The 27,579-nt window shown below is 44.8% G+C and overlaps 1 protein-coding gene across 6 annotated transcripts in view; it reads left to right on the forward strand.

Annotated features, from left to right (window-relative positions):
* Window positions 1-22,209: 22,209 nt before the first annotated feature.
* KMT2A (lysine methyltransferase 2A) overlaps window positions 22,210-27,579 on the forward strand; it is a 77,842-nt gene continuing 72,472 nt past the window's right edge. For 4 of the 6 annotated variants that reach the window (XM_060399733.1, XM_060399734.1, XM_060399737.1 and 1 more), the window contains exons 1-2: window positions 22,210-22,662; window positions 24,761-24,859. In XM_060399733.1, the coding sequence (XP_060255716.1) occupies window positions 22,231-22,662; window positions 24,761-24,859 (531 nt within the window). In that variant the 5' untranslated portion in view covers window positions 22,210-22,230. The remainder of the gene's footprint in view (window positions 22,663-24,760; window positions 24,860-27,579) is intronic. The other 2 variants (XM_060399735.1, XM_060399736.1) reach the window with 1 other exon arrangement.

The raw sequence follows: 27,579 nt of genomic DNA on the forward strand, positions 1-27,579 counted from the left end.
TCATCTGATTTTGATATTTGTTGTATTATTAATCTGTCCAGTTTTTAAGGACCTATCTTTGCAAAAATAAAACATCCTATAGATATTTAACAGGGTTATGATTTAGTACTCTCCTTGGGCCTAAATAGTATATTATGTCCTGAAATAAATGTAAGTGGTATAAGTCTGTTATCTTGGAGCCATTTTATTGAGGATTGGGAGTGGTTTAATCATTCATTGGCATTTCCTGGGGTTCTTACCATCTATGAATAGCTCACTGGTACATTTCTGCATCTGTGGTGACTCTCTTGCAGCCACTGCACAACATGGAATAGCAGCTGTTGATAACCAAAAAACGATTGCATGTTGGAAAAGCATGGCTCACAATTTAGTATTAATCCTTTAACAGTATTGAACCTTTATCCAGTCAATCCCAAATTCACCAGCTGGTTCAGAACACTGCTGCTTCAGCCAGTAAAGGGCAGAGCTTTTCTTCATAATAGGCAAGAACTCTCCACGGAGACACTGCTACTCTGAACTGTGAGATAATGCCTAGCTTACTGCAGGTGGTCAAAACTGAAACTACCTCTTTTCAAAAGCATTCAGTAACTTAAAATATGCATAGCAGAAGACTGAGAAAACCCTACTACAATAACGGTGATTTTCATGAGTTTCTCTTGCATGTGTGAGTGAGTAGTGCAATTAATTTTTTTTAATTTAAAGGTATTATGTGGTCCACTGGCACTAGTAAGAACCTACAGAGCATAGTTGATTCATGGTATGTAATGTGGTTTTATTTTGACCACATGGTCACACCAGAAAGTCCTCAAAATAAATATTTACTACTCACTTCACTGCTACTTCCTCCTCCTTTGCCATCTGGCACACCTCTGGTGTATGATGGCTAACAGTGTATGTGGAGCATTCTCTTGTGTTAAAATAGCAGTGGACTCCATGAAGCAGCCATTTCTGCAGGCCTGTTAATTTTGACCTCCTAAACCCCAAATGTCTTCCCTCCTAGCACAGAGCTGTTCAGGCTGTCTTTGACTGAAGTTCTTTGTGTCAGGTTTTTGCCATTGGCAACTTCAGTGTACCTCAGATATTTACGGTGCACTTCCTAAATCCAGGTATGCTAAATGGTAGAAACATTCATGAACAAGACTGTTAACTGTTTCACAGAGCTTGGTCTGGTTACTCTAAGCATGCAGTTGGGGTAACGTGGTGTTCTGTAATGAAGAAAGTACAAGGTGTGAATGGAAGAGTTCAACCCAGAGTCCCAAACAAAGGGAGGCTGTCAGAGGACCTAATATCTAAAGTAAACCAGGAGAAGGAAATGGCAACCCACTCCAGTACTCTTGCCTGGAAAATCCCATGGACGGAGGAGCCTGGTAGGCTACAGTCCATGGGGTCACAAAGAGTCAGATATGACTGTGCGACTTCACTTCAAGATAAAACAACCTAGAAAGAAAGAAAAAGAGATGTGGAGTTAAAATTTAAAAAAAAAAAACCAGAAGAGTAAGAACCAAGAAGAATGGAACAAGTATACTGAGCAGGTGAAACAGTCTTGCAAAACTAGTGAGTAAGAAGATCTGGTGCATTTGGGGTTCTGAGAGCACAGTACAGCTGACTCCAATTACAGAGGAGAGTAGTGAAGTGAGACCAGAGATAGTGGGGACCAGATCAAAAAGTGTCTTTATGTGTCTTTATAAAGGATTGGGCTGTTAAGGACAGGAAATGAAAACGCATTGAAGGAAGTATATATGCTTCCCAAATTTCTAAGGATAGCTCAGTATAGCTTGCCTTTTTTAAATATTTCATATTTGTATAGCACTATCTCATTTAGGCCTCAGCTTTCCTCTGAGGCACGTGGCATAAATGGTAGACCCACTTAAGAAGTTAGGAACTAAGCATCAGAAACAGTTGGTGATTTGACTAGGATCCCATAATCAGTGGGACCACAGTTGGGCTCTAGGGGTGATCGCACATAGTCTCTGCCCCTCCTTTACTCCTTACATACTTCCCTCCATTGAATCACAGTTCCATTCTGTGTTGTATATTCCCAGTCCTTTGCCCTGCTATCAAGCTCTTAAGCTTTCTTGTCCCATTAGATATCAGGCTACCTAATCTTATGTAAAGTGATACCTAGTTTTGTGAGAATATTTCCTAATTAGTGTGGTTTTCATTTCTACTGAAATATAAATTGGTATGACCATGATCACTTTTCAGATGAAGACAATAGCAATTCCACCAGAGATTCCCTTACCAGGCCTGTTTGCGAAATGAAAGGCCCTGATACTATTAAAATAGTGGTAAAATACATGCCAGGCCTTTAGCCTTGACAGTATGCCTTAGCCTTGCTTTAATCTCATTCTGGCACCAAGCAGGGTTTCAGCCACCGTTTCTAACCAGTCCCCATAAGGCTCAAAGCTTTAATTTTCAGATTATGTACCCCACTGCCCCTGATGGTCATTTTCTACCACTCACCTGGCCGCTCTATATTTCTTGGTAAATTTTTCCTCCTGACTTTATGTCACTCTACAAAACTATTTCTGTCTTAATTCTGCATAATTTCAACATATACAGGGATCAGTAGTTTTCAGAGAAAGGGAACATTTAAAATTCTCAGGCCCTACCTAGAACCTAGGTGTGGGATCTGGCAGTCTGTTTCAACTGGCTCTCTAATTTCTGATGCATGCTGAAGTTAGAACTGTTGACGCAACTGATGCTTCCAACTAACTATCCTCAGTTCCCTTAGAAAGTCCAGCGGTTGTGTCTTCACCTTCCTTGGGCACTCATTCCTGTCGTTACCGAGAAATTCAGCCACTCCACAGTTTCTGTTTCACACATCCCTTTCTCTGATGACCTGTTCCTTATCTTTCCAGCCCATTCCCTCTAATAGCCCAACTATTAATTTGGAGGCACCATGACCATCAGACACCTCCCTCACACCTGATGTCCTCTTTTCCTTCCTTACCCAGTTTGTTTATATTCCGTAGTCTCTATCAGGATCACTGTCTTAAACCCTGAACTGCTTTGCCTCTCATTTTGTTGTATTCATTTGCCAAAACCACATCCTTGGCCAAATCCGCTTAGTCTTAGTCTGTACTTGCACCCATGTAGCCGAGTGCAGCTGGCGGAAACAGCCAAGGTGGCTAGTCTCACTATATTCATGATCAAAACCTTGAGAAGGCGCTTAGTGCTAAGCGGTACCTGACAACCACACTGTTTCTCTGGGCTACGATTTGTGTCAGCTGATGACCTGGCTTGCTACTTAACTAAGAAAACCGAAACATCTGGAGAACTTCCATTGACTCCCACAGCATCATCTCACATACTGCTATCTGCACTCATAAATATTCTCCACCTTGCCTAGATCATGCTCCTTTTTAAAGCTAGTCCCTCTATTCAAGGTCTGTGCTGCTATCATGTCTGCCCTTTTCCTACATCATTAGTTTCTCCCCCTATTCTGTTCCTAAGAGTGTATATATGTATTATCTAACCCATTTTTTTTTCCACAAGATTATCCCCCTTTTGCAGCAAAACACCTCAAGAGTTATCAGTACTCAATGTCTCCAAATCCTTTTCTGCCTTCAATCCATTCCAATCCAGCACTCATTCCTACCACTCCATTGAAACAGCTCTGACACATTAAATGGGTCACTTCTCAATCCTCACTTCATTTGATCTTTCAGTAAAATTGGCCTCAGCTATTTCCTCCTACTTGATGCACTCTCTGATAGACTTCCAGAGCTTTCCTTTGGCCTTCCTCCTTCCTTGCTTTTTGTTCACTTCTTAGGTTCCTTTTCTGGTCTCCTTTCCTTTGAACTATTCCAAACATAAGGCTCAGTTCTGCCCCCGCCCCCGGCAATCATTCCATTAAAAACTTCCCTTAAAGGGAGATCTCATTTAGGCTTAGGGTTTGACACATATTAACTGACAACTCCCCAATTTATAGCTCTAGCCTATACCTCTCCTCTGAACTCTAGGCTTATATGCCTCTCCGCCTCCATTTGGGTATTTAATAGACACTCAATATATCCAAACTGAACTCCTGATTTTCTTCCCCATTCCCACCCCAAACCAGCTCCACAGTTTTCTCCCTCTTAGCTGATGGCAGCTCCGTCCAGGCTAAAGACCTTTGGAGTCATCCCTGATTCCTGTCTTTGATGTTCCACATCAATCCTTCAAGAAGTCCTACCTTCAAAATATGTCTATCTCTTACAACCTCCACTGCTAACACCAAAGTGCTGTCCTCTCATGGGGATTGCTGAAATGCCCTTATACATGGCCTCCCATTTCCAAGATTCCTGTGTGTGGTCCATTCTTTACTTCAGTCAAAGTGATCTTATCAAAAGGTAAGTCAGATTATGTCACTCCTCTGCTCAGAACACTTCAGTGGTTCCTGCCTTGCTCAGATTCAAAGCTAAATCTGAGTAGGCTTACAGTAGGCTACAAGGCCCAACAAGATCTGGCTTTCACCTCCCTCCACCTTCTTTCTCATGCTGCTCCACTGGCCCCCTTGCGCTTCTTTAAACACACCAGGCAACTCCTGCCTTAGAACTACTGATTACTTAGCTTGAAATGCTCTCCCTCAAAGTATTCCCAGGGCTGGCTTCCTCACCTCACTCAGTATTTTCAGTGTGAGCTTCCCCAAACATCCTAATTAAAATTGCCAGAAACCTCCCTCCAAATACCCCTCTCCTGCCCTGCCTTTTTCCAAAAATTTCAAGTTCTAACATTCCACATGATTTACTGGTTTGTTATGTTTATTGATTTACCTGGCTAAAAAATGCAAACCCCAAAAGGGCAGAAATTTTTACAAATCTGTTTTGTTCACTGATATATCCCAAGTTTTAAGTACATAGTCACTCAATACAGATGTGATTAATAAGTTAATTTATCCATTAATGAATATGTACCTTTATAAATGCTATTCCCTCTGCCTTTATCCTCTTTCTACCTGTATATCTCTGTCGTACTTTGAGAAGTCTTTTCTGATTTTCTTAAACGGCTTCCCTTTGCCCTCCTGTTGGGCCTCTTATAGCACACAGCATTGTACCCTAATGACACATTTAACATTTGTTATTCCCATTGCTAAACTATAAGCTTTTAAAGGAAAGTACAGTATCTAATTCAGCTTTGTAATCCTAGCCTATCACATTACCTATCTGGCTTGTATATCATAGGTTTTCAGACAGTAAATCAGCAAACTCTAACTTACCGTGTTTGGTGCTAGGTTGATAAACAGCAGAGTTTAGTGGCAGTTTGCCACAGAGGGAGATGCAGGCCTGGGGGACTCATTTCCTGAAAGCCTGCAGGCTCAGACTGCTACAAAGCTGATGCCAGCTGAGTCACTCCTGCATCTCAACCTCTAACTCTGAACCTCAGAGATTTGGACCTCTGATTAGCAGACCTTCACTACCAAGCAAGGTTAATTTAACCCAGGACTGCCTTCTCATAAGGCCTCGGAGGGAAGAATGGGAGCGTGGCAGCAGAAGCTCCTTTACAGAAGACCTCGCCTGAAATCTGAAAATCCTAGAAATTTCTTAGGCACTGATCATCTTAACTCCCTCCTTCTCTGCCACGCCTGCCTTTCAGGATTTATATCCTTCATAGAGCTGAAAGAAGCACATCATACCTAAGTTTGTAGCACCACGCTCTTCCTGGTAGGATTTACACATGCAAACTATGAAAGGACTTTTATAGGAATTATATGTCGAACTTACGGCACAAAGTAAAAAAGGTTATCTTTAGAGCCTCGAAGTTGTGATACATTCGATCAGGGTTGTCAAATCCAAAAGCAATTATAACACTGTTGTATGGTTTTTGAATTACAGCCTCCTTGTTAAAATGGCTACTGTTTCCCCTGAGGATCACTTACATTTTTACCTTGACGTCATCTCACTTTAGATCTCAAGAGGGTAAGGAAGTTAATAGAACAAGTGAATAAATATAGTTCTGAGATAACAGTGAATTCCAACGTGATGGTAGAAAAATGGTTACCGTTTTTAATGACCTTTCAGGTGGAGGCATAGAAAGAAAGCCATATAAGCCCAGGATTTTTGTTTTTGTTTTTAAAGTAATGTTAGCCAAGTAAATATTACCAAGAGTGATATTTTGATCATCATTGCCTTACTTGGAATCCCGTTATGACTTCATCTGAATATTGAATATTGCTGGCAGAAGGATGCCTTATTGCATGATAGCCACGTTACTGCTACATGAGGGAAACTAATTTCCACTTCACCGGAGGCTCCAAATTTCACCCCACTGCACTGACGGTAAACACTCAAGCCAAATGGCTCTGGATTTGAGACCCTGGAGTTTGTTTACTCCACCATCACCATCTGGCCCCCCATCCACCCATCCCAGAAGAAAGCTGCCTCTGAAGACTGGCAAGAGAAGCAAGGCTCTCAAAGCTGTCTATGGGAAGGCCTACATAAAGGACACAGCAGCACTCTTTTTCTTTTCTCTTTAAATGGCATCTATTGCTGCATGTTTTCCTTATTCGCCAGTCTTAGCTAAGGCAAAGGCCTTATGCAAGTTAGCAGAAGCCCCTTAGCTTAGAAATTTTTAAAATTTTACTCTCCTCCCTTTTCAGCGCAGAATGAAATGAAGTGGAACGTTGGCCGGAGATGAGTGAATCAGGGTTAGAGAACTGGAATGCAGGACCTGATTCCTGGTTTCCTAACTCTTGACTACATCCTCTCTATGCTCCCATATTTAAACTGGTTATTGCACCGTGAGGGCAGGAATGGGAGAGGGGGATGGTTTGCTTTTTATGTGTTTATTCACAAACTTACATCTGAACTCTAACTCATGTGAGACACTTCAAACTTCAGCAGGAAGAAGTGATGATTCATAATGTATCATTTGTTTTAGAGTCCCATAATTTTTCCTGGGTCTTAAGCAATAGGATTTTCTAGATGTTACTAGACAGAACTCAGAGAAGAGAATAGGGCTAAAGAGAAAATGCTAAATGCTAATCCTAATTATTTTAAAAGTCAAATTAACCAGTGATCCTTTAACTACCAGGTCTCTACCCATGTTTCAAAATAAATTTCCAGTTTTTAAACTTGGTGTATAACTGCACCCATTAGAGATATTAATAAATGCAGCTTTTAAAGCAGACTTACATTTATGTGCCACAGGTTATGAAGTCTTTGCCTTGTGCAGTGATGGCTGTGTTCTCATCCTTTTGTTTGTTTGTTTTTTTACCTTAATTATCCAAAAGATATACAGTGGGTATTTTTTTAAGCCTAAGAATAAATTAAGCATAATGCATGCATTGTACTATAGAGTAAAAAACATATCAAAACAGCCTTACTCAACCTGCCTTGAAAAAAATTACCTTTGGGACATTTTCCAGGACAGTCATGATAGCTGGAGAGAAAATAACCAAATGTTTGTGACTCAAAGGGCTTCTTCAAGTGACAATAAATTCTAGTCTTTCAATGCTAACATCTTCAGTTGTGGAAATTGATCTCAGAATACAGGAATTGGTAGCTTCCACCTCCTCTGAGAATATCTCTCAATCAACAAGTTGTCCATCTAGCTAAGGGACAGCTTCCTAGAATTAAGACTGAAGAACCTAGGTTATAATTAACTCAGACTTCCTCCTCTTGTACCTTGGCCATGACCTTAATCCTCACCTAAAGTTTCCATCCCATCTATGGATAAAATTTGTTCTTATTTAGACCAACTGAATTCTAGTCTTGTTTGTTAAGGTGGGTTAGCATTGGTGACTGAAAGGAATCCTAAACCAATTTCAGACCATTTAGTTAGGTTTTAAGCATGTCTCAAGAAAAGATAGACATCAGTGGGAGGAGAACATTGTTCAGTTTTACCCTCTTTCTGCCTGTAGTTAAAAAAATAAAACAAAAATTATATGGTAATGTTAAGTCTAGTGAATTTTTTCAAAATAGTTCTGGAGACAAGCAAAATGTTTTTAATACTAGGAACTTCAGCCTTGATAATACACAGGAGATATTAAAAGAAATGATAAAATGAGAAGGGTTTTGGAATTTAGCAGCATTCAACTGCATGGATTTAAAGTCATTTAAGTGAGACTCAGTAGGTCCACTGACTTACCTAAAGACCTCAGAGACTTATATTACATGATCCTCTTGGCTCTTACAATTTCACAAGAGGTAAGGTTTATGGGAGAGAAAAAAGAATCAAGTGTCTGGTAGGTATGAAAGTTGAGATTCAAAGAAACCATTATGCACCTTTGTTCACATGCAAGTCTTCAAGGAAAGAGGAATGACTTACCTACTACTTTCAGAAAAAAATAGGAACCATCTGGCACAGACTCCTTCAGTTTCCTCCCCCTCTTCAACTGATCTATTTCTAATTATACTCTTCCCTCCTTTCTCCTCCTGGAGGAAAACGCTTAAAACATTCTTTCCAAAACTATCCTTCTACCTTTGCTCTTGATTCTCTGCCTTTCCCCGCTTCAGCTGAAGAGACCTACCCATTCCCCATTTTCATTTATTGTTTCATTTATTGTTCAACAAACATGTATTACACTCTTGTTTTTAAGTCCTTGAGATACCGAAAATAAAAGACACATTTCCTACCTTCAAAGAGCTCAAAGGGAACCAATAGCAAAATAAACAATTACAGATCACACAATTATGATACATCATGTAAAGATCAATGATAGAAGTCTGCATATTATGTTATGGTTGTGTACACAGGAGAGGTTGAAGACGGCGGGGGTGGAGGGGATGGCACCTGAGATGGCTCTAGAAGTTAGATACCAAAAGGGGAAACAAGGACTTTTTAGACAGAGGGAATAACATTCACCAAAGCGTGATCATAGGAGAGAATTTAAAGTCCATAAGACAGGAACAAAAGGAATAGATGTGTTGGAGGCAAGGGGTAAGGGGAAAGTTAGACCAAATAACTAAGAATGATGAAGATGATAAGGAATTATTAAAGTATTCTAAGGATGGAAGTAATATGGTCAGATTTGCATTTTAGAAAGATCAGTCTTCTATCAGAGGGTGATTAGACTGGGAACTAATTGCAGTTATCCTGAAGAGAAATGAGCAATTGGGAGTACACAGTGGTGTAATTAGTGGAGGCTATACAGAAAGAGGCAAACTTTGGGGTAAACAGAAATTTAGTTTAAGGACATACAAGTGAAGATGCCTGACCAAGTGTTGGTTCTGTGTGTCTGAAATTAAAAAGAGTTATTAGTGCTGGAGATGTAAATTTGGAAGTGACAAGCACGGGGGTCAGGGGGACTGGGGCCTGGCTAATGAGATGAGATTGCTTAGGAAGACTGGGTAAGGTCCGGAAGTTGAAGGCAGATGATTCTGTAGCTTTTGTTTATTGCTATATCCCCAGCACCTACAACTTGTGCCGGGTATGTAGTCAGCATTTGGCATTTGAATAAATGAATGAAATAATGAAAAGAGGATTGAGAACATAACTCTGAGAAACATCAACATTTAGGGAGGGACAGAGAAAAGAAGCCACCGAAGGGATTTGAGATAGCAAGGTGAGAGAGGTAGGAGGAAAAGTGGAAGGAGAGTGTGAGAGGAAGCGAGCTTCCAGAAGTTCAGCAAAGCTGCAACAGACCAGGTACAACAAGAACGACAAAGTCTCCATCAGTTTTAGCAACTGGAAGGTCATGGGAGTGTATGATGGCAGTGGTTTCAATGCAGGTGGTGAGTGGGCAGATGATGGTGTTGGTAGAGTATGTGAAGATAGGAAGGAAGTGAGGCTATGAATGTCGGTGATTCTTTTCAGAAACTTGGCAGCATCCTCATTAAGCAGTTTTTCTTTCCTTTTTCATTGATACTACTCCTCAAGCTACAGATCTTAAAAACAAAAAGAAAAAATACTTTCCCTTTAATCATTTTCAACTTATTGACCTATCTTTCTTTACACTTCTTCTCAAGTGAATAGAAGTATGTGACTGTATCTTGAATCCTCTTTCTTCTGTTAATTCTCCTAGCATTTCTGCTTTCTTTATTTTCTGACCTAGGCAGCCCTTGTAGTGTATCACTCTATAATGAATATACATAGATAATTCGTTTATTCATTTACTTATCTATTCATCCTGCTTCTCCTCTTTCTCTCACTCCCTACATTTAATACATCAAGAAATCCTGTGTGCATGCTAATTTGCTTTAGTTGTGTCTTACTCTTTGCGGCTCTGTGGACTGTGGTCTGCCAGGCTCCTCTGTTCATGGGATTCTCCAGGCAAGAACACTGGAGTAGGATGCCATGCCTTCCCAGGGGACCTTCCTGACCCAGGAACCCACATTTCTTATATCTCCTGCATTGGCAGGTAGGTTCTTTACCACTAGTGTCACCTGGGAAGCCCCCAACAAACCCTTACTCTATCTTCAAAATATATCTGGAGTCTGCTCATTTCTCATCACCTCCACATTACCTCCCAAGACTCCATCACCTCTCACTTGGACCACAGCAGTCACCTGCTAGCAGACCTCGCCACCTTCACCCTTGCCTCTCTATTGTCTATTCTTACACCAACAACCAAAGTGATCCTTTCAAGTATAAATTGACTATTTTGTCAGTCTACTGTTAAGAATCCTCCAGCAGCACATCATCTCATTTTACTTCTCTGTGGGATCTGAAGCACCCCCTTGCCCATTACTCGGCACAACTCGTTTCTCCCACTGTTCCTGTCATTGACCTTACTCCAGCCACAGTGGCCTCTTTGTTGTCTCAAACTCACTCCACCTCAGGTCATCTGCATTTTTCAGTTTATACTCAGAACACTCTTCCCACAGACATCATTTAGTTTACCCTCTCACTTCCGCAGCACACTGTTCAAATAGCCCCTTAACCCAAAGGTCTCCACTGGCCAGCCTTCATACACAATTGCACCTTAGTCTCTCCCAGTTCTCCACCCTCTTCATCCTTCTTACATAGCACTTGTCACCAGTTGACTTACGATGGTGACTTGTTTGTTATCTGTTTCTCTCCACTAGACTCTGAGCACCTACAAACTGTCCCTACCAAGAGCACCTCCCTTAGAGAAGTGGAGACAAAGATAACCAAGAAACTATTCCTGCCCTTGAGGAACCCACACTTCAGTGAGTCATCCAACCTAACGAGTAATTAGAATGGAAATACTCAAAGCAGTCTGGATGCCAGAGTTAGGCCTCGGGGAGCAGTGCGGTTTGGGGTAGCAGTTCGGGCGCTTTCCCGCCGGGGAAGTAGTTACAACCATGAGTTCACTCTAAGAGAATGTGAGAAACAGAAAGCACTCAGGAGACATCAGCGTCTAACGGGTGAAGGACAGCGGAAGCAGCCATGAAGAAGATGTGAAGACAGGCTGGAAGAATGGGAGACAAGAGGCGCTCACTGAGGTTGCAGCTACTATTAATATTTTATCTTTCTAGAATATTACTAACAATTATAGCAGTGAACATTTACTAACAATTTGCTGGGAACTTCCTGGTGATTCAATGGTTAGGACTCGGCACTGTCATTGCTGGGGCCCAGGTTCAATTCCCTGGTCAGGGAACTAAGATCCCACAAGCCAAGCAGTGTGGCCAAAAAAAAAAAAAAAATTGCTACATGCCATTCCTGTTCTAAGCATGTTCCATATCTTCACACATTAAACCTCACAACAATCCAGGAAGTTAGGCACTAGTATGGCCCTGTTTTACAAGGAGGGAACATTTTCACCTACCCAAGGGTACCCTCCTACTGAGAAATAAAGATTAGAACCCAAATTGTTTGAGCTCGTACTCTTTTTTAAAAAACAAAATATTTATTTATTTTTAAATTTATTTGGATGCCCCAGGTCTTAGTTGGGGGCATGTGGGATCCAGTTCCCTGACCAGGAACTGGACCCTGACCCCCTACATTGGGAGTGTGGAGTCTTAGCCACTGGACCACCAGGGAAATTCTGAGCTTGCACTCTTAGTCACTATGTTGTTATCCATAATATGATACTATGCCAGGTGTATATGCCTTTTCCTACTTTATCGAGTACATATTAAAGGTCAGGTACTGTTCTAGGCATGGGCTTCCCTGGTGGCTCAGACGATAAAGAATCTGCCTATGTGGAGACACAGGTTCGATCCATGGGTCAGCAAGATCCCCTAGAGAAGGAAATGGCAACCCACTCCAGTATCCTTGCCTGGGAAATCCAATGGACAGAGGAGCCTGGCAGGCCACGTACAGTCCATGGGGTCACAAACAGTTGGACATGACTGAGTGACATTTCATTGTTCTAGGCTGTGGATTCAGAGCAGTGAAGCAGACCAGGTCCCTCCCTTCACGGACTGCATGTCCTTGTGGGGGAGACTGATGTGAAACAAGTCCGGAGATGCAAGTGCTGTGAAGGAACACAAAATAGGGTAAGGTATCATGAATGACAGTGGTAGCCTCTCTGAGAAGGTGACATTTAAGTAGAGATCCGAGGAAGTGAGCAAGTGAGCCAAGAGGATATCTGGGGAGAGAACATTCCAGGCAGAGGGAACAGCCAGTGCAGAAGCATTAAGGTGTGAGTGTGCCGGTGTGTTCCAGGAACTGCAAGGAGGTCAGAGCAGCAGGAGCAGAGTGAACTAGAGGGAGAGTGGGAGACAAGGTTGGAAAGATACAGAAAGGTTTCCAGGACGTATGGTTAAGTGAAAAAGATGAAGGGGTAAGGCATAGTAAGTAGTTTGTATGATATAATCAATCACATTGAGTAAAAAAGAATGTGAGTGTGTCTGTGTGTACACCCATACAGATAAATGAATAAATATATATTTGTTTATATTCTGAAGTAATAGACAAACTAAAAGAGTAATTCCTTTCTGAGGAAAGGAAAGGAAAGTATATTTACACTTCTTATTTTATATTCTTTCCTATTGTTTGAAAAATTTTACTAAGTGTATGTTATTTTTATAATAACCAAAATAATAGCTAAAAAAGAAAAAACTCTTAACCAGGTGTTAAGGGGATCCAGCTAAAATCCTCTTTCCCTTTATGGCTGGGCCTCTCCAAAGTTGCCTCCACCAGCTTCTTGCCCTCTCCCTGTTCTCTTCAACCAAACACAGTCCGACTCCAGACTCTCATCTTCCTTGCAACTGCACGTACAGGGCTCACCTGTGACTTCCCTAGGACCACAAGGAACACTCTACAGTCCTTTTGCTTTTGGACCCCTCTGCTATGTTTGACATTGTTTATAGCTCCTCCGTTTGAAGCTCTTTCTCCCTTGGCTTCCCTCTTGCCCTCTTTTACTCACGGATCATTCTTTTTTTTATATAATTCATTTTTGAATTTATATATACATATATTTGGCTCTGCTGTACAACGTGTGGGATCTTAGTTCCCCTTGTAGTGGAAGCATGGAGTCAACCACTACACCTCCAGGGAAGTCCCACCCTGAGCATCCTTTCTCGGTCTCGTTCCACTGGCTACTCTTTTTTAGCTTATCCAATAGGAAGATAGGTTTCTTCTGATTCTATTCTTGACCCATCTGCCATTGTGTGCCACACACACCCTTCTGTGTGGTCTCGTTTCTGCCCATAGTTTCAGCAACCCTCTTTATACTTCTAAGTCCCAGATCTGTATGTTTAGATTTTTCTCCTGAGCTCTAGCCTACGACTCCAACTGCCTATTAGACAAACTCCACCTGCAGATCTCAAAGGATATCAAACTCCACTGTTCTAAAACTAAGCTTCTCTGGTGGCTCAGTGGTAAAGAATCTACCCGCCAATGCAGGAGACATGGGTTCAATCCCTGATCTGGGAGGATCCCACTTGCTGTGGAGCAACTAAGCCTGTGAGCTACAAAGAAGAGTAGCCCCCTCCTCACCACAATGAGAGGAAAGCCCGCACAGCAACAAAGACCCAGCACAACCCAAAATAAAAGTAAATAAATTTATTTTAAAAATAAATAAATAAATAAAACCAAGCTCATCATCTCCAAGCACAAATACCTTCCTCCTCCTGTTGTCCTTATCTTAGTTGGTGGTATCACCGCCTGCTGGATTGACCCAGCTGACAACCTGAGACAAATCCCTTTTTCATCCTCTAGATCAAAATGGACACCAAAAGTCATTCTATCTGCTAAGTAGCTCCAGAAGCTGTGCTCCTGTTACGTTCACTGTCCATGCCTACTTCGTCTGGACTACTACATGTGGACAGATGAGTCTGAAGCCATGGGAAGAGGTCAGAAATATCATCACTTCATTTTCTACCTCTAGTTTCAAGACCAGCCTGCTTCCTTACACCTAGTTGCCAAGTGATGTGGCACGAAGTCCATCATGTCAGTCCCTGTTTGAAATCTATCCATTTCCCCCTAATCTTTCTAGAATAAATTCCAAACTCCTTAATATGATCTTACCAGTCATTTGTTTGTTTGTTTGTTTGTTTTCTTGGCCATGCCTCATGGCTTGTGGGATCTTATTTCCCCAACCAAGGATTGAACCTAGGCCCTCAGCAGTGAAAGGGTGGAGTCCTACCCACTGGACCACCAGGTAATTCCCTGGCTAGTCATTTTTTGACACTTTGCCTCCTGTACCTAATGTTTGGGCAATACTGAAGCCTTGTTTCTCAAAGGCCTCTTTCTTTTTCGTGTTTCTGTGGAAGTTTTGTAACATAGCATCTTTGTACCTCCAGATCTAACATAATACCTGGTACAAAGTAGATGTTCAGTACATGCTCATTGAATAAAGATGCACACAGAGGTTGAAGGTAAGAAACCAAGCAGAAGACTACTTCATTGTTGTTGTTCAGTTGCCAGGTCTTGTCCCACTCTTCACAATCCCAGGGACTGCAGCACGCCAGGTTCCTCTGTCCTCCACTGTCTCCCCGAGTTTGCTCGAATTCATGTTCACTGAGTCAGTAATGCTATCTAGCCATCTCATCCTCTGCCACCTCCCTTCTTCTTCTGCCCTCAATCCTTCCCAGCATCAGGGTCTTTTCCATTGAGTCAGTTCTTCTCATCAGGTGGTCAAAGTAGTCAGAAGAGTGCTATATAAGAGTACAAGTTAGAGGTGGCCACGAAGAAAGGGAAAGGGAACGAACGCTTTAGTGCAACATTTCCTTCAAGCTTCAGCAAGGTGAAGCGGTAATAATCAAATAGGAATTATTCCTATCATCTTTCTCTCTTTGAGAGATGCGCACTTTGATATTCACTTTGTACAATTTCCAATGGAGACAATGTAGCTGATTTTAAATAAAATGTTTTTTTATGAAAAGCCAGCACATGCAACTCTGACAAAATAAAACCCTTTGGGTATAAATCCCAAAGTCCAAGAGTGAAGCTGGGAAGGGTCATTTATTCCACAAACATTAATTGAGCCGATATAGACACTACTCACGGAGAAGGCAACGGCACCCCACTCCAGTGCTCTTGCCTGGAAAATCCCATGAACGGAGGAGACTGGTAGGCTGCAGTCCATGGGGTCGCTAAGAGTCAGACATGACTGAGCGACTTCACTTTCACTTTTCACTTTCATGCATTGGAGAAGGAAATGGCAACCCACTCCAGTGTTCTTGCCTGGAGAATCCCAGGGATGGGGGAGCCTGGGACAGGGCTGCCATCTATGGGGTCGTACAGAGTCAGACATGACTGAAGAGACTTAGCAGCAGCAGCAGCAGCAGACACTACTCAGCATAGGGGATACAAAGCAAAGCAATATGCAGTGCCTGTTCCCAAAGAGCTCAAGGCCCCCGAATTATCCAGTCTTTGCCTTTGGCCTAGACTACAGCCTAATCCTTTAAAGAAAGCTACCTGCTCATGCTGGGGCAATTATTTAAAGTCCTTTTAGTTATAGACGTAGCTATACCTAATTCTTTTGGAATGGAAATTCATGAAAGGGGCAGTAGCAAAATGTAACCACTGCTTCCTTAATGGAATAGGTGCCTTCACAGAAGGCTTCCCTGGTGGCTCAGACTGTAAAGAATCTGCCTGCAATGCAGGAGACCTGAGTTCTATCCCTGAGTCCAGAAGATTCCCTGGAGAAGGGAATGGCAACCCATAGAAGAGTAATGGACTTGGCCCTTCCTTCACCAAAGAAAGCAACATCCAAGGATTCTGAACTGTCCGCCATTTGGTGATGATTAAGTCTTCCTATGGGCAAGTTTAAATGACCCAGCTACCATTCTTTTCTTAGTTCCAGGACTTTGGGGACAACTAACACAATGTTTTCCATTGGGGACCTGTTTGGAGAAAGGAAATTGCTTATTTGAGAGGAGGTATATTCACCAGTGACTAAGAAAGTGTTTTTATCTGAGTGAGAGAGAATACACTTAACTTGGATTCGGTCATTCAGTCTTCATTGATATTCTTATTTTGCAGATTAGGAAATTGAGGCATCATGAGCTTAGGTGCCTGGTTCAAGATCACATAACTACAACTACTGAATCTGAGCACACAATTGTTGTTGTTCAGTCACTCAGTCATGTCTGTTTCCGACCTCATGGACTGCAGTATGCCAGGCTTCCCTGTCCTTCACTGTCCCCCAGAGTTTGCTTAAAGTCATGTCCGTTGAATCGGTGATGCCATCCTACCACCTCACTTTCTATCACCCCCCTTCTCCTCCTGCATTCAATCTTTCCCAGTATCAGGGTCTTTTCCAATTAGTCGGCTCTTAGAATCATGTGGCCAAAGCATTGGAGCTTCAGTTTCAGCACCAGTTCTTCCAATGAATATTCCAGGTTGATTTCCTTTTAAGACTGACTTGTTTGATCTCCTCACTGTCCAAGGGACTCTCAAGAATCTTCTCTAGCACCACAACTCGAAAGCATCAGTTCTTTGGTGCTCAGCCCTCTTTATGGTCCAACTCTCATATCCATACATGAGTACTGGAAAAACTATAGCTTTGGCTATAAGGACCTTTGTCAGCAATGTAACGTGTCTCCTTTTTAATACGCTGTCTAGGTTTGTCATGGCTTTTCTTCCAAGGAGCAAGCGTCTTTTTAATTTCATGTCTGCAGTCACCGTCTGCAGTGATTTTGGAGCTCAAGAAAATAAAATCTGCCACTGTTTTCCCATCCATTTGCCATGGGACTGGATGCCATGTTCTTTGTTTTTTGAATGTTGAGTTTTAAGCCAGGTTTTTCACTCTCTGCTTTCATCCTTATCAAGAGGCTCTTAGTTACTCTTCACTTTCTGCCATTAGAGTGGTAGGAGTAAGAATTGCATGCATGTTGATTTCCCTGGTGGCTCAGAGGTTAAAGTGTCTGCCCAGAATGCAGGAGACCAGGGTTCGATCCCTGGGTCCCCTGGAGAAGGAAATGGCAACCCACTCCAGTACTCTTGCCTGGAGAATCCCATGGAGGGAGGAGCCTGGTAGGCTACAGTCCATGGGGTCTCAAAGAGTCAGACACGACTGAGCGGACTTCACTTTCACTTTTCACTTTAAGTTGATTGAGTCATGTCCAACTCTTCGGGACACCATGGACTGCAACCTGCCAGTATCCTCTGTCCATGGGATTCTCCAGGCAAGAACACTGGAGTGGGTTGCCATGCCTCCTCCAGAGGATCTTCAACCCAGGGATTGAACCCATGTCTCTTAAGTCTACTGCCTTAGCAGGTGAGTTCTTTACCACTAGAGCAACCTGGGAACCCTGGGAGTATGAATTAGTACAATCTTAACAAGGGGCAACTCAGTCTTTACAGGGGACACTGTGGCAACGTTTATCAAAATTATAAGTGTACATACCTTTTGACCTAGCAATTCCACTTCTAGAAATTATACTACAGATATAGTCACACATTTGCAAAATAAGAGATGTTCAAGGTTGTACACTGCAGGATTGTTTGAAAGTTTGGAAATAACTTGTGTACACTAACAGAGAACTAGTTAAATAAATTATGCTTCATCTATTCCATACAGCCCCCTTCAAGAATAAGGAAATGCTGTCTACTGATCGGAATGATTTGTAAGATAGGTTTATAAGCAGGATCCAGGAAATGGGTTTGATGGTCTTTCATTTGTGGGAAAACATCTGTTTGTATTTGCTTGCATAGGTAGACTATCTTTTGAAGAATATACAAGAGACTGATAACCTTAGTTGCCACTAAGAAAGGATAAGGTATGACTATGGGAGGGAAGGGGAGGGAAGTTAAGAGTAGAGTGAAAATTTTATTTCTTTAAATTTGTAACCATATGTATATATTAGGTATTCAAGAAAAATAAACTGAATTAAAATTTAAAATAAAAAATAATAAAGCACACGCAGTTTACAGTTAACTTATAAGTAAGGCATAGAATGTCTTCTTTTAAAAAATATATTCACATTGTTGGGACTTCCCTGGTGGTCCAGTGGCTAAGATTCTGTTCTCCCAATGCAGGGGGCCTGGGTTTGATCCCTGGGCAGGGAACTAGATTTCACATGCTGCAACTAAGATCCTGTGTGCCACAACTAAGACCTGGTACAGCCAAAAAAAAAATATATATATATATATATATATATATATATATATATATATATACAGTCACATTGTTGTGCAGCTATTACCACATTCATCACCGTAACTCGTTTCATGTTATAAATCTGAAAGTCTACCAATTAAACAATAACACCCCATTCTCCTCTCACTCCATCCTCTGGCGACCATTATACTTTGTTTTTACATTTTTTACTACCCTGCTGCTAAGTCACTTCAGTCGTGTCTGACTCTGTGCCACCCTATGGACTGTAGCCCATCAGGCTCCTCTGTCCATGCGATTCTCCAGGCAAGAACACTGGAATGGGTTGCCATGCCCTTTTCCAGGGGATCTTCCTGACCCAGGGATCAAACCCACATCTCTTATGTCTCCTGCATTGGCAGGCAGGTTCTTACCACTAGTGCCACCTGGGAGTGAAGTGTTAGTTGCTCAGTTGTGTCCAACTCTTTGTAACCCCATGGACTATACAGTCCATGGAATTCTCCAGGCCAGAATACTGGAGTGGGTAGTCTTTCCCTGCTCCAGGGGATCTTCCCAACCCAGGGATCAAACCCAGGTCTCCCACATTGTAGGCAGATTCTTCACCAGCTGAGTCACCAGGGAAGCTCAAGAATACTGGAGTGGGTAGCCTATCCCTTCTCCAGTGGATCTTCCCAACCCAGGAATCAAACCCGGGTCTCCTGCATTGCAGGCAGATTCTTTACCAACTGAGCTATCAGGGAAGCCACCTGGGAAGCCCCATATAAATGGAATCACACAATACTTATCTTTTTATGATTGATTGATTTTACTTAGCATAATGTCCTCAAGATTCATCCATCTTGTGACATATTTCAGAATTCCCTTCCTTTTTTCAGGCCAAATAATATTCTATTGTATGAGCATACCACATTTTGGTAATCCATTAATTGGTTGATGAATACTGGGTTTGTGTCCATGTTTTGGCTGTTGTGAATAATGCTGCCATGAACATGGGTATACAAATATCTCAAGACTGTGGTTTCAAGTTTTAGGGGGGGTATATACCCAGAAGTGGAATTGCTGGAGTAATTCTTTTTTTTCCCAAGGAACCACCATACTGTTTTCCACAATGGTGGCACCATTTTATATTCCTGCTTACAGTGCACAAAGGTTCCAATTTCTCCACATCTTCACCAACATGTGTTTTCCATTAAAAAAAAAAAATAGTCATCCTAATAAGTGTGAGGTGGCATAGTATGTCTTTTGGGGAATCAGCAGTATGGTTAGACCCCAGTGAGATTTGGTCTTGCACTTACTTACTAGCCCTGTGATTTTGGACAATACACCAGTTTCCACGTTCATCAAATCAGAATTATCTCGGAGGGCTGGTGAGAAGTGATCGTGCATAAAGCACTCAGGCTCAAAGAAAGCACTCGACAGATGTTATTCTTTCTGCCTTAAGAGCTCCAACAATAAACCAAATTCTGACTTGCTCCTTTTGGACTAGTCAGGAGGCAAAGAGACAAATCAGATGATTTTATCAAGGAGTTTTCTACTTGGAGGCTTGAGTCTGAGGACTTAACACAATCTTCAGGGACATTCTTCCTTCCTGCTGTCCCCACTGAACCTGCAGACCTCCCACCTGGGCCCCAAGAAGTATGTTTGAAATGAAGAGGTTACTCAGAACCCAGCAGGTTTATGTATTCTCAAGGGTGGAGGACGGGAAGAAATCCTGTTGCCACAGTTTTGTAAAGCTTGTCACTCAGTCCTCTGCCTATTACCTCTGTAGACCGTTATGCATATTAAAGAAGGGGGGCGGCAAATACAAAAGAAAAATAAGCGAGAGAGAGTGAGAGGGGGAACAAATCAGGATGCTTGCGGGAATCCACGTGGTCGCCAATCTGTAACTGATCAGAGCAGCGATACTGAAGCAAAACCCCTAGCGCCTAACGCTAAATATATTGCAATGGAGAAACAGTCCACAATGGGGTGTCTATGTCCTTTAGCAGAGTCCTGGGGCTGCCGTTTAAAAGACTCTTCCCCTACTCCCACCCTTTTTGCACCTAGTAAACCACGCGATGTAACAACGGAATCTGGTTCTGTGTGTGCGCTCTGTGTGTGCGCTTTGCAAACCATCTGGGCTCCATCCTGCGCGGTTGGAACCACGATCGATCCGGGACGAGTTGGGGGAGTTGAAGCTTGCCTGTGTCTCCTCCCTTTCTCCGCTCTTCTAGGCCCCCACCCCATCGTTCGCTCAGCACAAACGTTTCGCGGGTGGAGGGACGTAGGTTTTCAGCACCAGGAGGCCGTGGACCTTCTCTGGAGGCGTGCAGAGCACCCTCCAGAGGGCCAGAGCTGATTGCAACCTGCTCACCACGACCCTCCCCCTCCTCCCCAAATTCACCGCCCCAGGCGGTTATGTTACTGGCCCGGCGCCTTACGGGTGCGGGAGTCCGCGAAGGCTGCGTGACCTTCCAGCGAACTCCACCTCGGCCGGGGGGTTGGGGGGGGGGGGGTTGGATGGAGGCTGCCCCGGGGCCTGCAGGCTGTGTATCGATCCCCCAGCCTCAGCCAACGCAAGTTCTCCCAGTACAAACCCCTCCCTCCCTTCTGTGCTTTCCCAGCCTCGCAGGCTTCTAACGCCTAGCTTGAGGCGCCCTCCCCTCTTTCCCGCAATAAAGTAAACGGGGTGGATATGCATCCCCCGCCCTAACCCTCCTTCTTCCCCCTCCCCCCTCTGCCCACTAACCCCGCGCATAGAGCTCGCCGCCGGCGGGCCCCTTTCCACCCAGTGTATCATAATGCCCAACGCTCTTCTCCTCCCCCTCTCTTAATCAGAAACGTGCTCGCGAGCCCCCCTCCCTCCGCGTGCATATATTAGGGTCTGCTTTGCATGCAGCGGCAGGCAGAGAACGGAGGAAGAAGGGGCGGGGGCGCTTTTGCCCGCCTCTTCCCTCCAGGCCCCGTTAGCCACCCAGTTTCAGCTTCGTTGTAACGCCGCCTCGTTAGCGGAGCACGCCGGGGCCCCAGTGCCCGAGCGGGAGAAACAGTCCAACTCTCTGCAGAAAGGCACCAAAACCAGACGTTCCCCATCCCCGAGTGCACAGTAGGAAGAGGAGGTGGCGAGAGCCCGAACCACTTGGTGTACGCATTTTGGAGAGAGCTCCAGCATGAAAATGGGAGGGGCTCTTTAAAATTTTTTTTTTTTTATTTTTTAAAGCGCATTCATTGAGGGCCTTCCTATTTTGCATACAGTAAACTGGGCAACAATTCCGTCTTGCCTGTAGCACAATAAGGGCTCTTTTATTCTAGAAGTGTTAAATCCGGGCTAACCCATCTCGCATCCGTGCCTCGAGGCGGAGAAGGCGCACTCGTCCCCGACCCGGCAGCCGCGTTAGACTGGAAGCGGCTCTCGCGGGCGGTTCGATTCCCAGCGCATCCCGGGAACGTGTGTAATCGGCCTCTCGGCTCTCGAGGCTGCGGGCGGTGGGGCTCCCTCCGCCTCCATCCTCCCCGTAGCCCTCGCCCCTCCCCCTCTCCCCGGAACCCGCGCTCGGCGTCGGGCTCCTGGGCTTCCTTCCCCCCGCCTTCTCCCGAGTCTGCCGCTCCCGGAGGGCGGGGCACGCAGTTATCCAGGTTGCGGGGCAGGCGGGCGGGCGGCAGGCTGCGGCCCGGGCCTCGGGATGGCGTAGCGGCGGCCCGGCGTCGGCAGGGCGGGCCTGAGCCCGCTATACAGCTCGCTGGGCCGGCTGGCGCGGCCCGGCGCTCGGCATAGCGGCGGCGGCCTGCTGGCGGCCGGGCGGCGCCGGGCGGCCCAGGCAGGTTCCGGGGCCCGCGGCCCCCCCCCTCCGCCTCCCCGCCCCCCTGTGTTGTCGCCTCTCCCTCTCGCTGCTTCACTTCACGGGGCGAACATGGCGCACAGCTGTCGGTGGCGCTTCCCCGCCCGACCCGGGACCACCGGGGGCGGCGGCGGCGGGGGGCGCCGGGGCCTAGGGGGCGCCCCGCGGCAACGCGTCCCGGCCCTGCTGCTTCCCCCCGGGCCTCCGGTCGGCGGCGGCGGCCCCGGGGCGCCCCCCTCCCCCCCGGCTGTGGCGGCCGCGGCGGCGGCGGCGGGAAGCGGCGGGGCCGGGGTTCCAGGGGGAGCGGCTGCCGCCTCAGCAGCCTCCTCGTCGTCCGCCTCGTCTTCGTCTTCGTCATCGTCCTCAGCCTCCTCCGGGCCGGCCCTGCTCCGGGTGGGCCCGGGCTTCGACGCGGCGCTGCAGGTCTCGGCCGCCATCGGCACCAACCTGCGCCGGTTCCGGGCCGTGTTTGGGGAGAGCGGCGGGGGAGGCGGCAGCGGAGAGGTAAGGGGGCGAGGAACCCCCCAGGCCCGGGGTCTCGACCCTCTGCGGAGCCCCCCTCCCCTCCCCCATCCGGGATTGTGGAGCATCCCAATTCGGGGACCATCCCTGGGTCCCTGACCCGGGGCAGACGGCCCTCCCATCTCGGGTCCCCCATAGTGGGGTGCAGACCCCAAGGCGCCCCCACCCCGGGGTTCGGACCCATCTGGCCGAGGGCCTTTGCCCCCGACCCTCCTTGCCCTGACCCTTCCCCAAATCCTTTGGCACAGACCCCTCTCCCGGGTTTCCCATCCCGGGACTGAACCCCTCCTCCCTTTCACAGATTACCTCATCCGAGCAAGATTCCTCCCTCCCTCCCTTCCTAGAGACTTGATCCCGCCACATCCCCGCCTCCCTCTCTGGGCAGATGTTTTACTCCTGGGGCAGTTTTCCTCTCGGGCATCTCTCGGGTGATGGCCTCATCCAAAGCCACGTTCTTCTCCCACCCTTGGGGATCGGTGTCCCTTCCAGCACCTTGCTTCGGAAGACCTAGTGAACCCTCGCCCTGTCCCCGGGCCAGGTTCCTACACCAGCAGCCACTCCCCCTTCCTTCACCTCCACCCGCGCCCCTAACCCCCACCCCCAGCAGAGAGGTCCTCCCGTCATCCCGCCCTACCCCACCAGGAAAAAGCTACTTTCCTCTCCACCTTTCTCCCTTCGCCTCCTTTCCCTCTGAAGATAACGGTGATCTCTTCGTACAGCAGTCTGTTTTCCCCCATCTTACAGAGCTGCAGATTCCAGCCTACGGGTAGCAGGGGCTTACACTACCTTCACTCCACCCTTTCCCTCCTTTAGAATGAAGGGTTAGTGGCATCTTTGCGGGGGGGAAATAGTCCACTGTCCCTCAGGCTCAGAGAAGAGCAGCTCTCCACCATTTCCCCTGGAGAGGAGGCAGGCTTTCCCCTCCAGCTCTGGGGAAGGGGGCCCCCGTGAGGGGAGGTGTTTGTGGGGGACTTGGGCAGCATCCTCCCAGGGGAAGCAGCTGCTGCTCTCCTACCCCACCCACTGTGCCTGAGAGCACGCAGTCTCTAGCCCTAGCTCCCTCCCGCCCTTCTTTTCTCCGTCATTTCATTATTGATCCACCTTTTCCTAGGCCAATCCTGGGGCTTGGAAGGGGTGGGGGAAGCAGGGTTGGGGTGAGGAGAGTAGATAAGGGACAGTTTTACTGGTGGCTGCTTCTGGTGGAGAGAAAGAGGGTTATGAAGAGCTTATGAAGCAAAGTTATTCCTTAGAAGGAGTTAGGGCTCTCTCTCTGATTTGTTTTAAGGGGGACCCAGGGAGGATGAAGGGTCTCGAGCTTTGCTCCTTCCCCATTAGTACCGGGAGGAGAACGAGGAGGCTTTGATAGGCATTATTTGGCCCCCTTAAGCCAAAAGGAAAGTTGCCCTGGGAAGGGAAGTTGAGTTCAGGTTCAGCCAGTGGCGTTGCGCATTTGTTTTCCATTGGGTGCAGAAGGGGGAGTTTGAATTGGAGGGGAAGGGGCAGAATGGCATAGAGGGGGGTGCTAGAAGGAGGAAGAGCAGCTGCTTGGGGCTGAAGCCGAGTGGGTAGGGGGTTGCTGCTCTGGAGTGCTCTTGATTGAAACAGAAAGGGAAAGATAACAACGAGCCGTTTCCTGCGTGCTCTGCCGTCGGTGCACACAAAATATCCTGGGCAAACCCCTGGTCCCCTATTGTGCCCCGCACCCCTTTAGATCTACAGAAAGATCCTGGGAAGAAGGGGAGGGAGGAGATCCCAGGGACCCTGGCCCCTCCTTTCAAGGAGCTGGCATTTTTTAGTTGTTAGTCTTCCTGCCTCCTTTTTTAAATCGTTTCTAAGGCAGCATGATGAGGAGACTGACAACAACCCGCCTTCTGACAGAGCAAGGAGGACATGATGGGGGCGTGTTCCTTGCTCTGTAGCTAGCTGCTGCGTCCCTCTTCCCTGCCTCTCTCTGCTCTCTCTCCACCTCCTTTTCCCAGCCTTCAGAAGGCAGCTGCAGTCAGCAGGGTTGTTTGAGACTATTTATTGGTTGCTGTAGATTATTATTTTTTTTTGAAAGGCCAATTCTGTATTTTTTAAGCTAACAACACAGATCCCATGTAGTTGGAGAACCAAAGGCCTCATACATGACAAAAAGACTGAACCGTTCAGGTTACTTGCATGGAGTTGGTGCTTAAATGTGAGTTGATTTTGTTTTTTTAAAAGATACAGCAGCAAAAAAAATAAATAAATAGACTTACTGACATTTCATTTACCTGCTTATTTTCAAAACTGAGACTTGCCTGGTTATATGTAGAATTTTAGCCCATGTATACTTGAGTATAATAAGAACATCTCTATTAGGAGAAGTTAGTCTATTTTTAAGGGGATCCTGAGAAGCATTTTCTTCTTGTTTAGCATGCTTGTATATTTTGTATTGAAGGACCAAGTACTTGTTCACATTCCAAATGTTACCACATATTCAAAAGCAAAGTTTTATGCTGACAGCTTCCAATCATAGCTTTCCAAGAGACTGGTTAGAAAGAGAGCCACCTGGATTCAGGGACCTAATGTCTGGGCACCAGAATATTTTATCTGTTGGTCTTTGATAAGTCACCTTTAAAGTTTTAATCAGGTGCTAACATTTTCTTATCCACTGGCATTATTTTGTTCAGCATTAGTATATAGTGTAAAGCCTGTCAAGGAGTTACAGTAATTTCAACTAAGAGCATATTAATATTTTTTTTCTTTAAGACTTTTTCGTGAACAGTAGTTGCTACTTCAGTATGAGAAGAATGGTTGACTCCTTATGTTAAACTTCAGTATTTTTTCTGAATTCAGCTAGAATGAACTGTTGTTCCATTGGTAAGCCTTTCATGCGGTAGCTTGAGTTAATCTAGGATGGGTTAATGGTATATGTTCATGAGTACTCACCCATGGTATGGTTTAGCACTAAACCATAGTGATTACATCCTTGGACCTGGTTGTTTTCAGTGTAGAAACCAAGAGTTTTGTTAGAGAGTCTTACAAATCAATGATAAAAGTTCCAAAAAGGAGGTTTAGGGTTTCCCTGGGCTAACACGGAGTTCTAAAGGTTGTTTCTCAGAAGTTGCTCACAGATCTGTATCAAGCCTTGTCTGGTTCTTGAAGGCGTGGTTTGTGATCCAGAATGATTCTGGCCTCTTTATATTCTGGTTTGCTTTAAGTGAATAATGACTATAATTTCTCCATAACAAAAGCGTACTTATTGAACTGCTAAATTCAAGTGGTTGAAAGATGACAGAACTTCCAGGTCAGTTCCCGCCTTCAGCTGCTTTAGCTGCAGAAGGTTTGTCCCTTACTGCCACACATTCTGAACTTCCCTTGGGATTACATCTCTCTCTGAGTAATAACTACATGTAAGAGTTCTTCATGGCCAAATTCTGTCAGATGGGATTATTTTTTTTTTTAAATCTACATAAGTGTTGCTGGTCTCCTGTTGGGGCTTTCTTTGTGACAATTGTGAAGTAGAATTAATTTGAGTTTTATTTGATTGTGCACTGTAAGAAATCACAGCGGTCTGCTTTTTTGCTTCCCTCTGCCCTGCATGGTGTCAGGGTCCTACTTTTTGAGGATTGTCTCAGGTGGGGTTTATGTGAGTCTACTCTGCCATCTAAATATACATAGTTCAGCATTTTCTCTGTTGATTAGAATTGGGACTGTTTTAATATGAATCCCTGAATGGTCTTATCAGCATGTAGTCTTTGCTTATTACTTTCATACTCCAGTTACTGTTCATACCACCTCACAAAAGGTTAAAAGAAGTATTTCCATTCTGATTGAACGTGGCAGACTTTGATTAGCTATAAATGGAAACTGAATCACAACATTGTTATGTATTTGTCTTTATGCTTGAAATGGCAGTTTAGTTCAGGTAGCCCCAGGTGGGCTCTTGAGTGGGGATTAGAAAAGATGTAGTTGTGGAGTAGGAGAGCATCTGTGATTTTTTTTTTTAATGGTCTCTGGGTATATGTGCCAAGAGTGGGAGTTGTTCTTTCCTTGCCCTCACAGCTAATCCTGAGCTGGGCAGAAGGAAAGTGAAGCAGAGAACAAGTGGGCTAGAAGAAACCCCTCCGAGTGGAAGTCGGTAGATGTGACATGAGTCCTCATACTCATCTCTTTCACTCACCGGTCTGGACAATTTCACTTTTAACCTGAAACTTCCGACCTGTAAAATGAGAAGGTTGGGCCACATGTCAGTTCAGGAATCTTTTCTGCTCCAGTATTCTCATTCCTTTCTGTTATATTAATTATTTGCTCAGGTCAGAACTTATTCTTAATTTTTTTTAAGAGTCAGAGTCAGTGAACCTGTTTGGTAATTTTTAATATCAGAGTGTACATTAGCCCATTTAACTGCCATAATTATTGGGAAGAGAAATTTGAACTCGGTAGGAAAGTTTTCTTTGTATGGACAAGATGTAAGAACTCTATGGGAAAAGTTCTTAGCTGAAGTTGACCAATTTTCATTTATGAGAAAAGTGAAGATACAATTTTGAGTATAACTTATCTGATATTTAGACACCCTCCCTCTTGTTTGGCTAAATTTGTTTCTATGTTTTCAGTATTGTTGATTCTTGACTGTCCAAAAAGAAGTTATTTTCACTCTAGGTCGTATATTCCTTTAGGTGTATGAGCTTTTAAATGGAAAAAAAAATCCAAGACACTAATGTATTTATAAGTCCAAAGTGATGGTGCCCACATTGCAGGGAGTAGTTGTTAATAGGCTCAGAAACATTCTGGTTTTTACTGAGCATCCCAAATGCAATCTTTAGAACTTTTCTTCACCTCTCACTGAAAGGCATATCACTTGTCTCCACCTTTGCTTTCCAACTAATTATCTTAAGGCACTTGCTCTTGTAGGAAATTGTTGGGTCACAAAAT

This window comes from Ovis aries, chromosome 15 (assembly GCF_016772045.2).
Source record: "Ovis aries strain OAR_USU_Benz2616 breed Rambouillet chromosome 15, ARS-UI_Ramb_v3.0, whole genome shotgun sequence".
Taxonomy (NCBI): domain Eukaryota; kingdom Metazoa; phylum Chordata; class Mammalia; order Artiodactyla; family Bovidae; genus Ovis; species Ovis aries.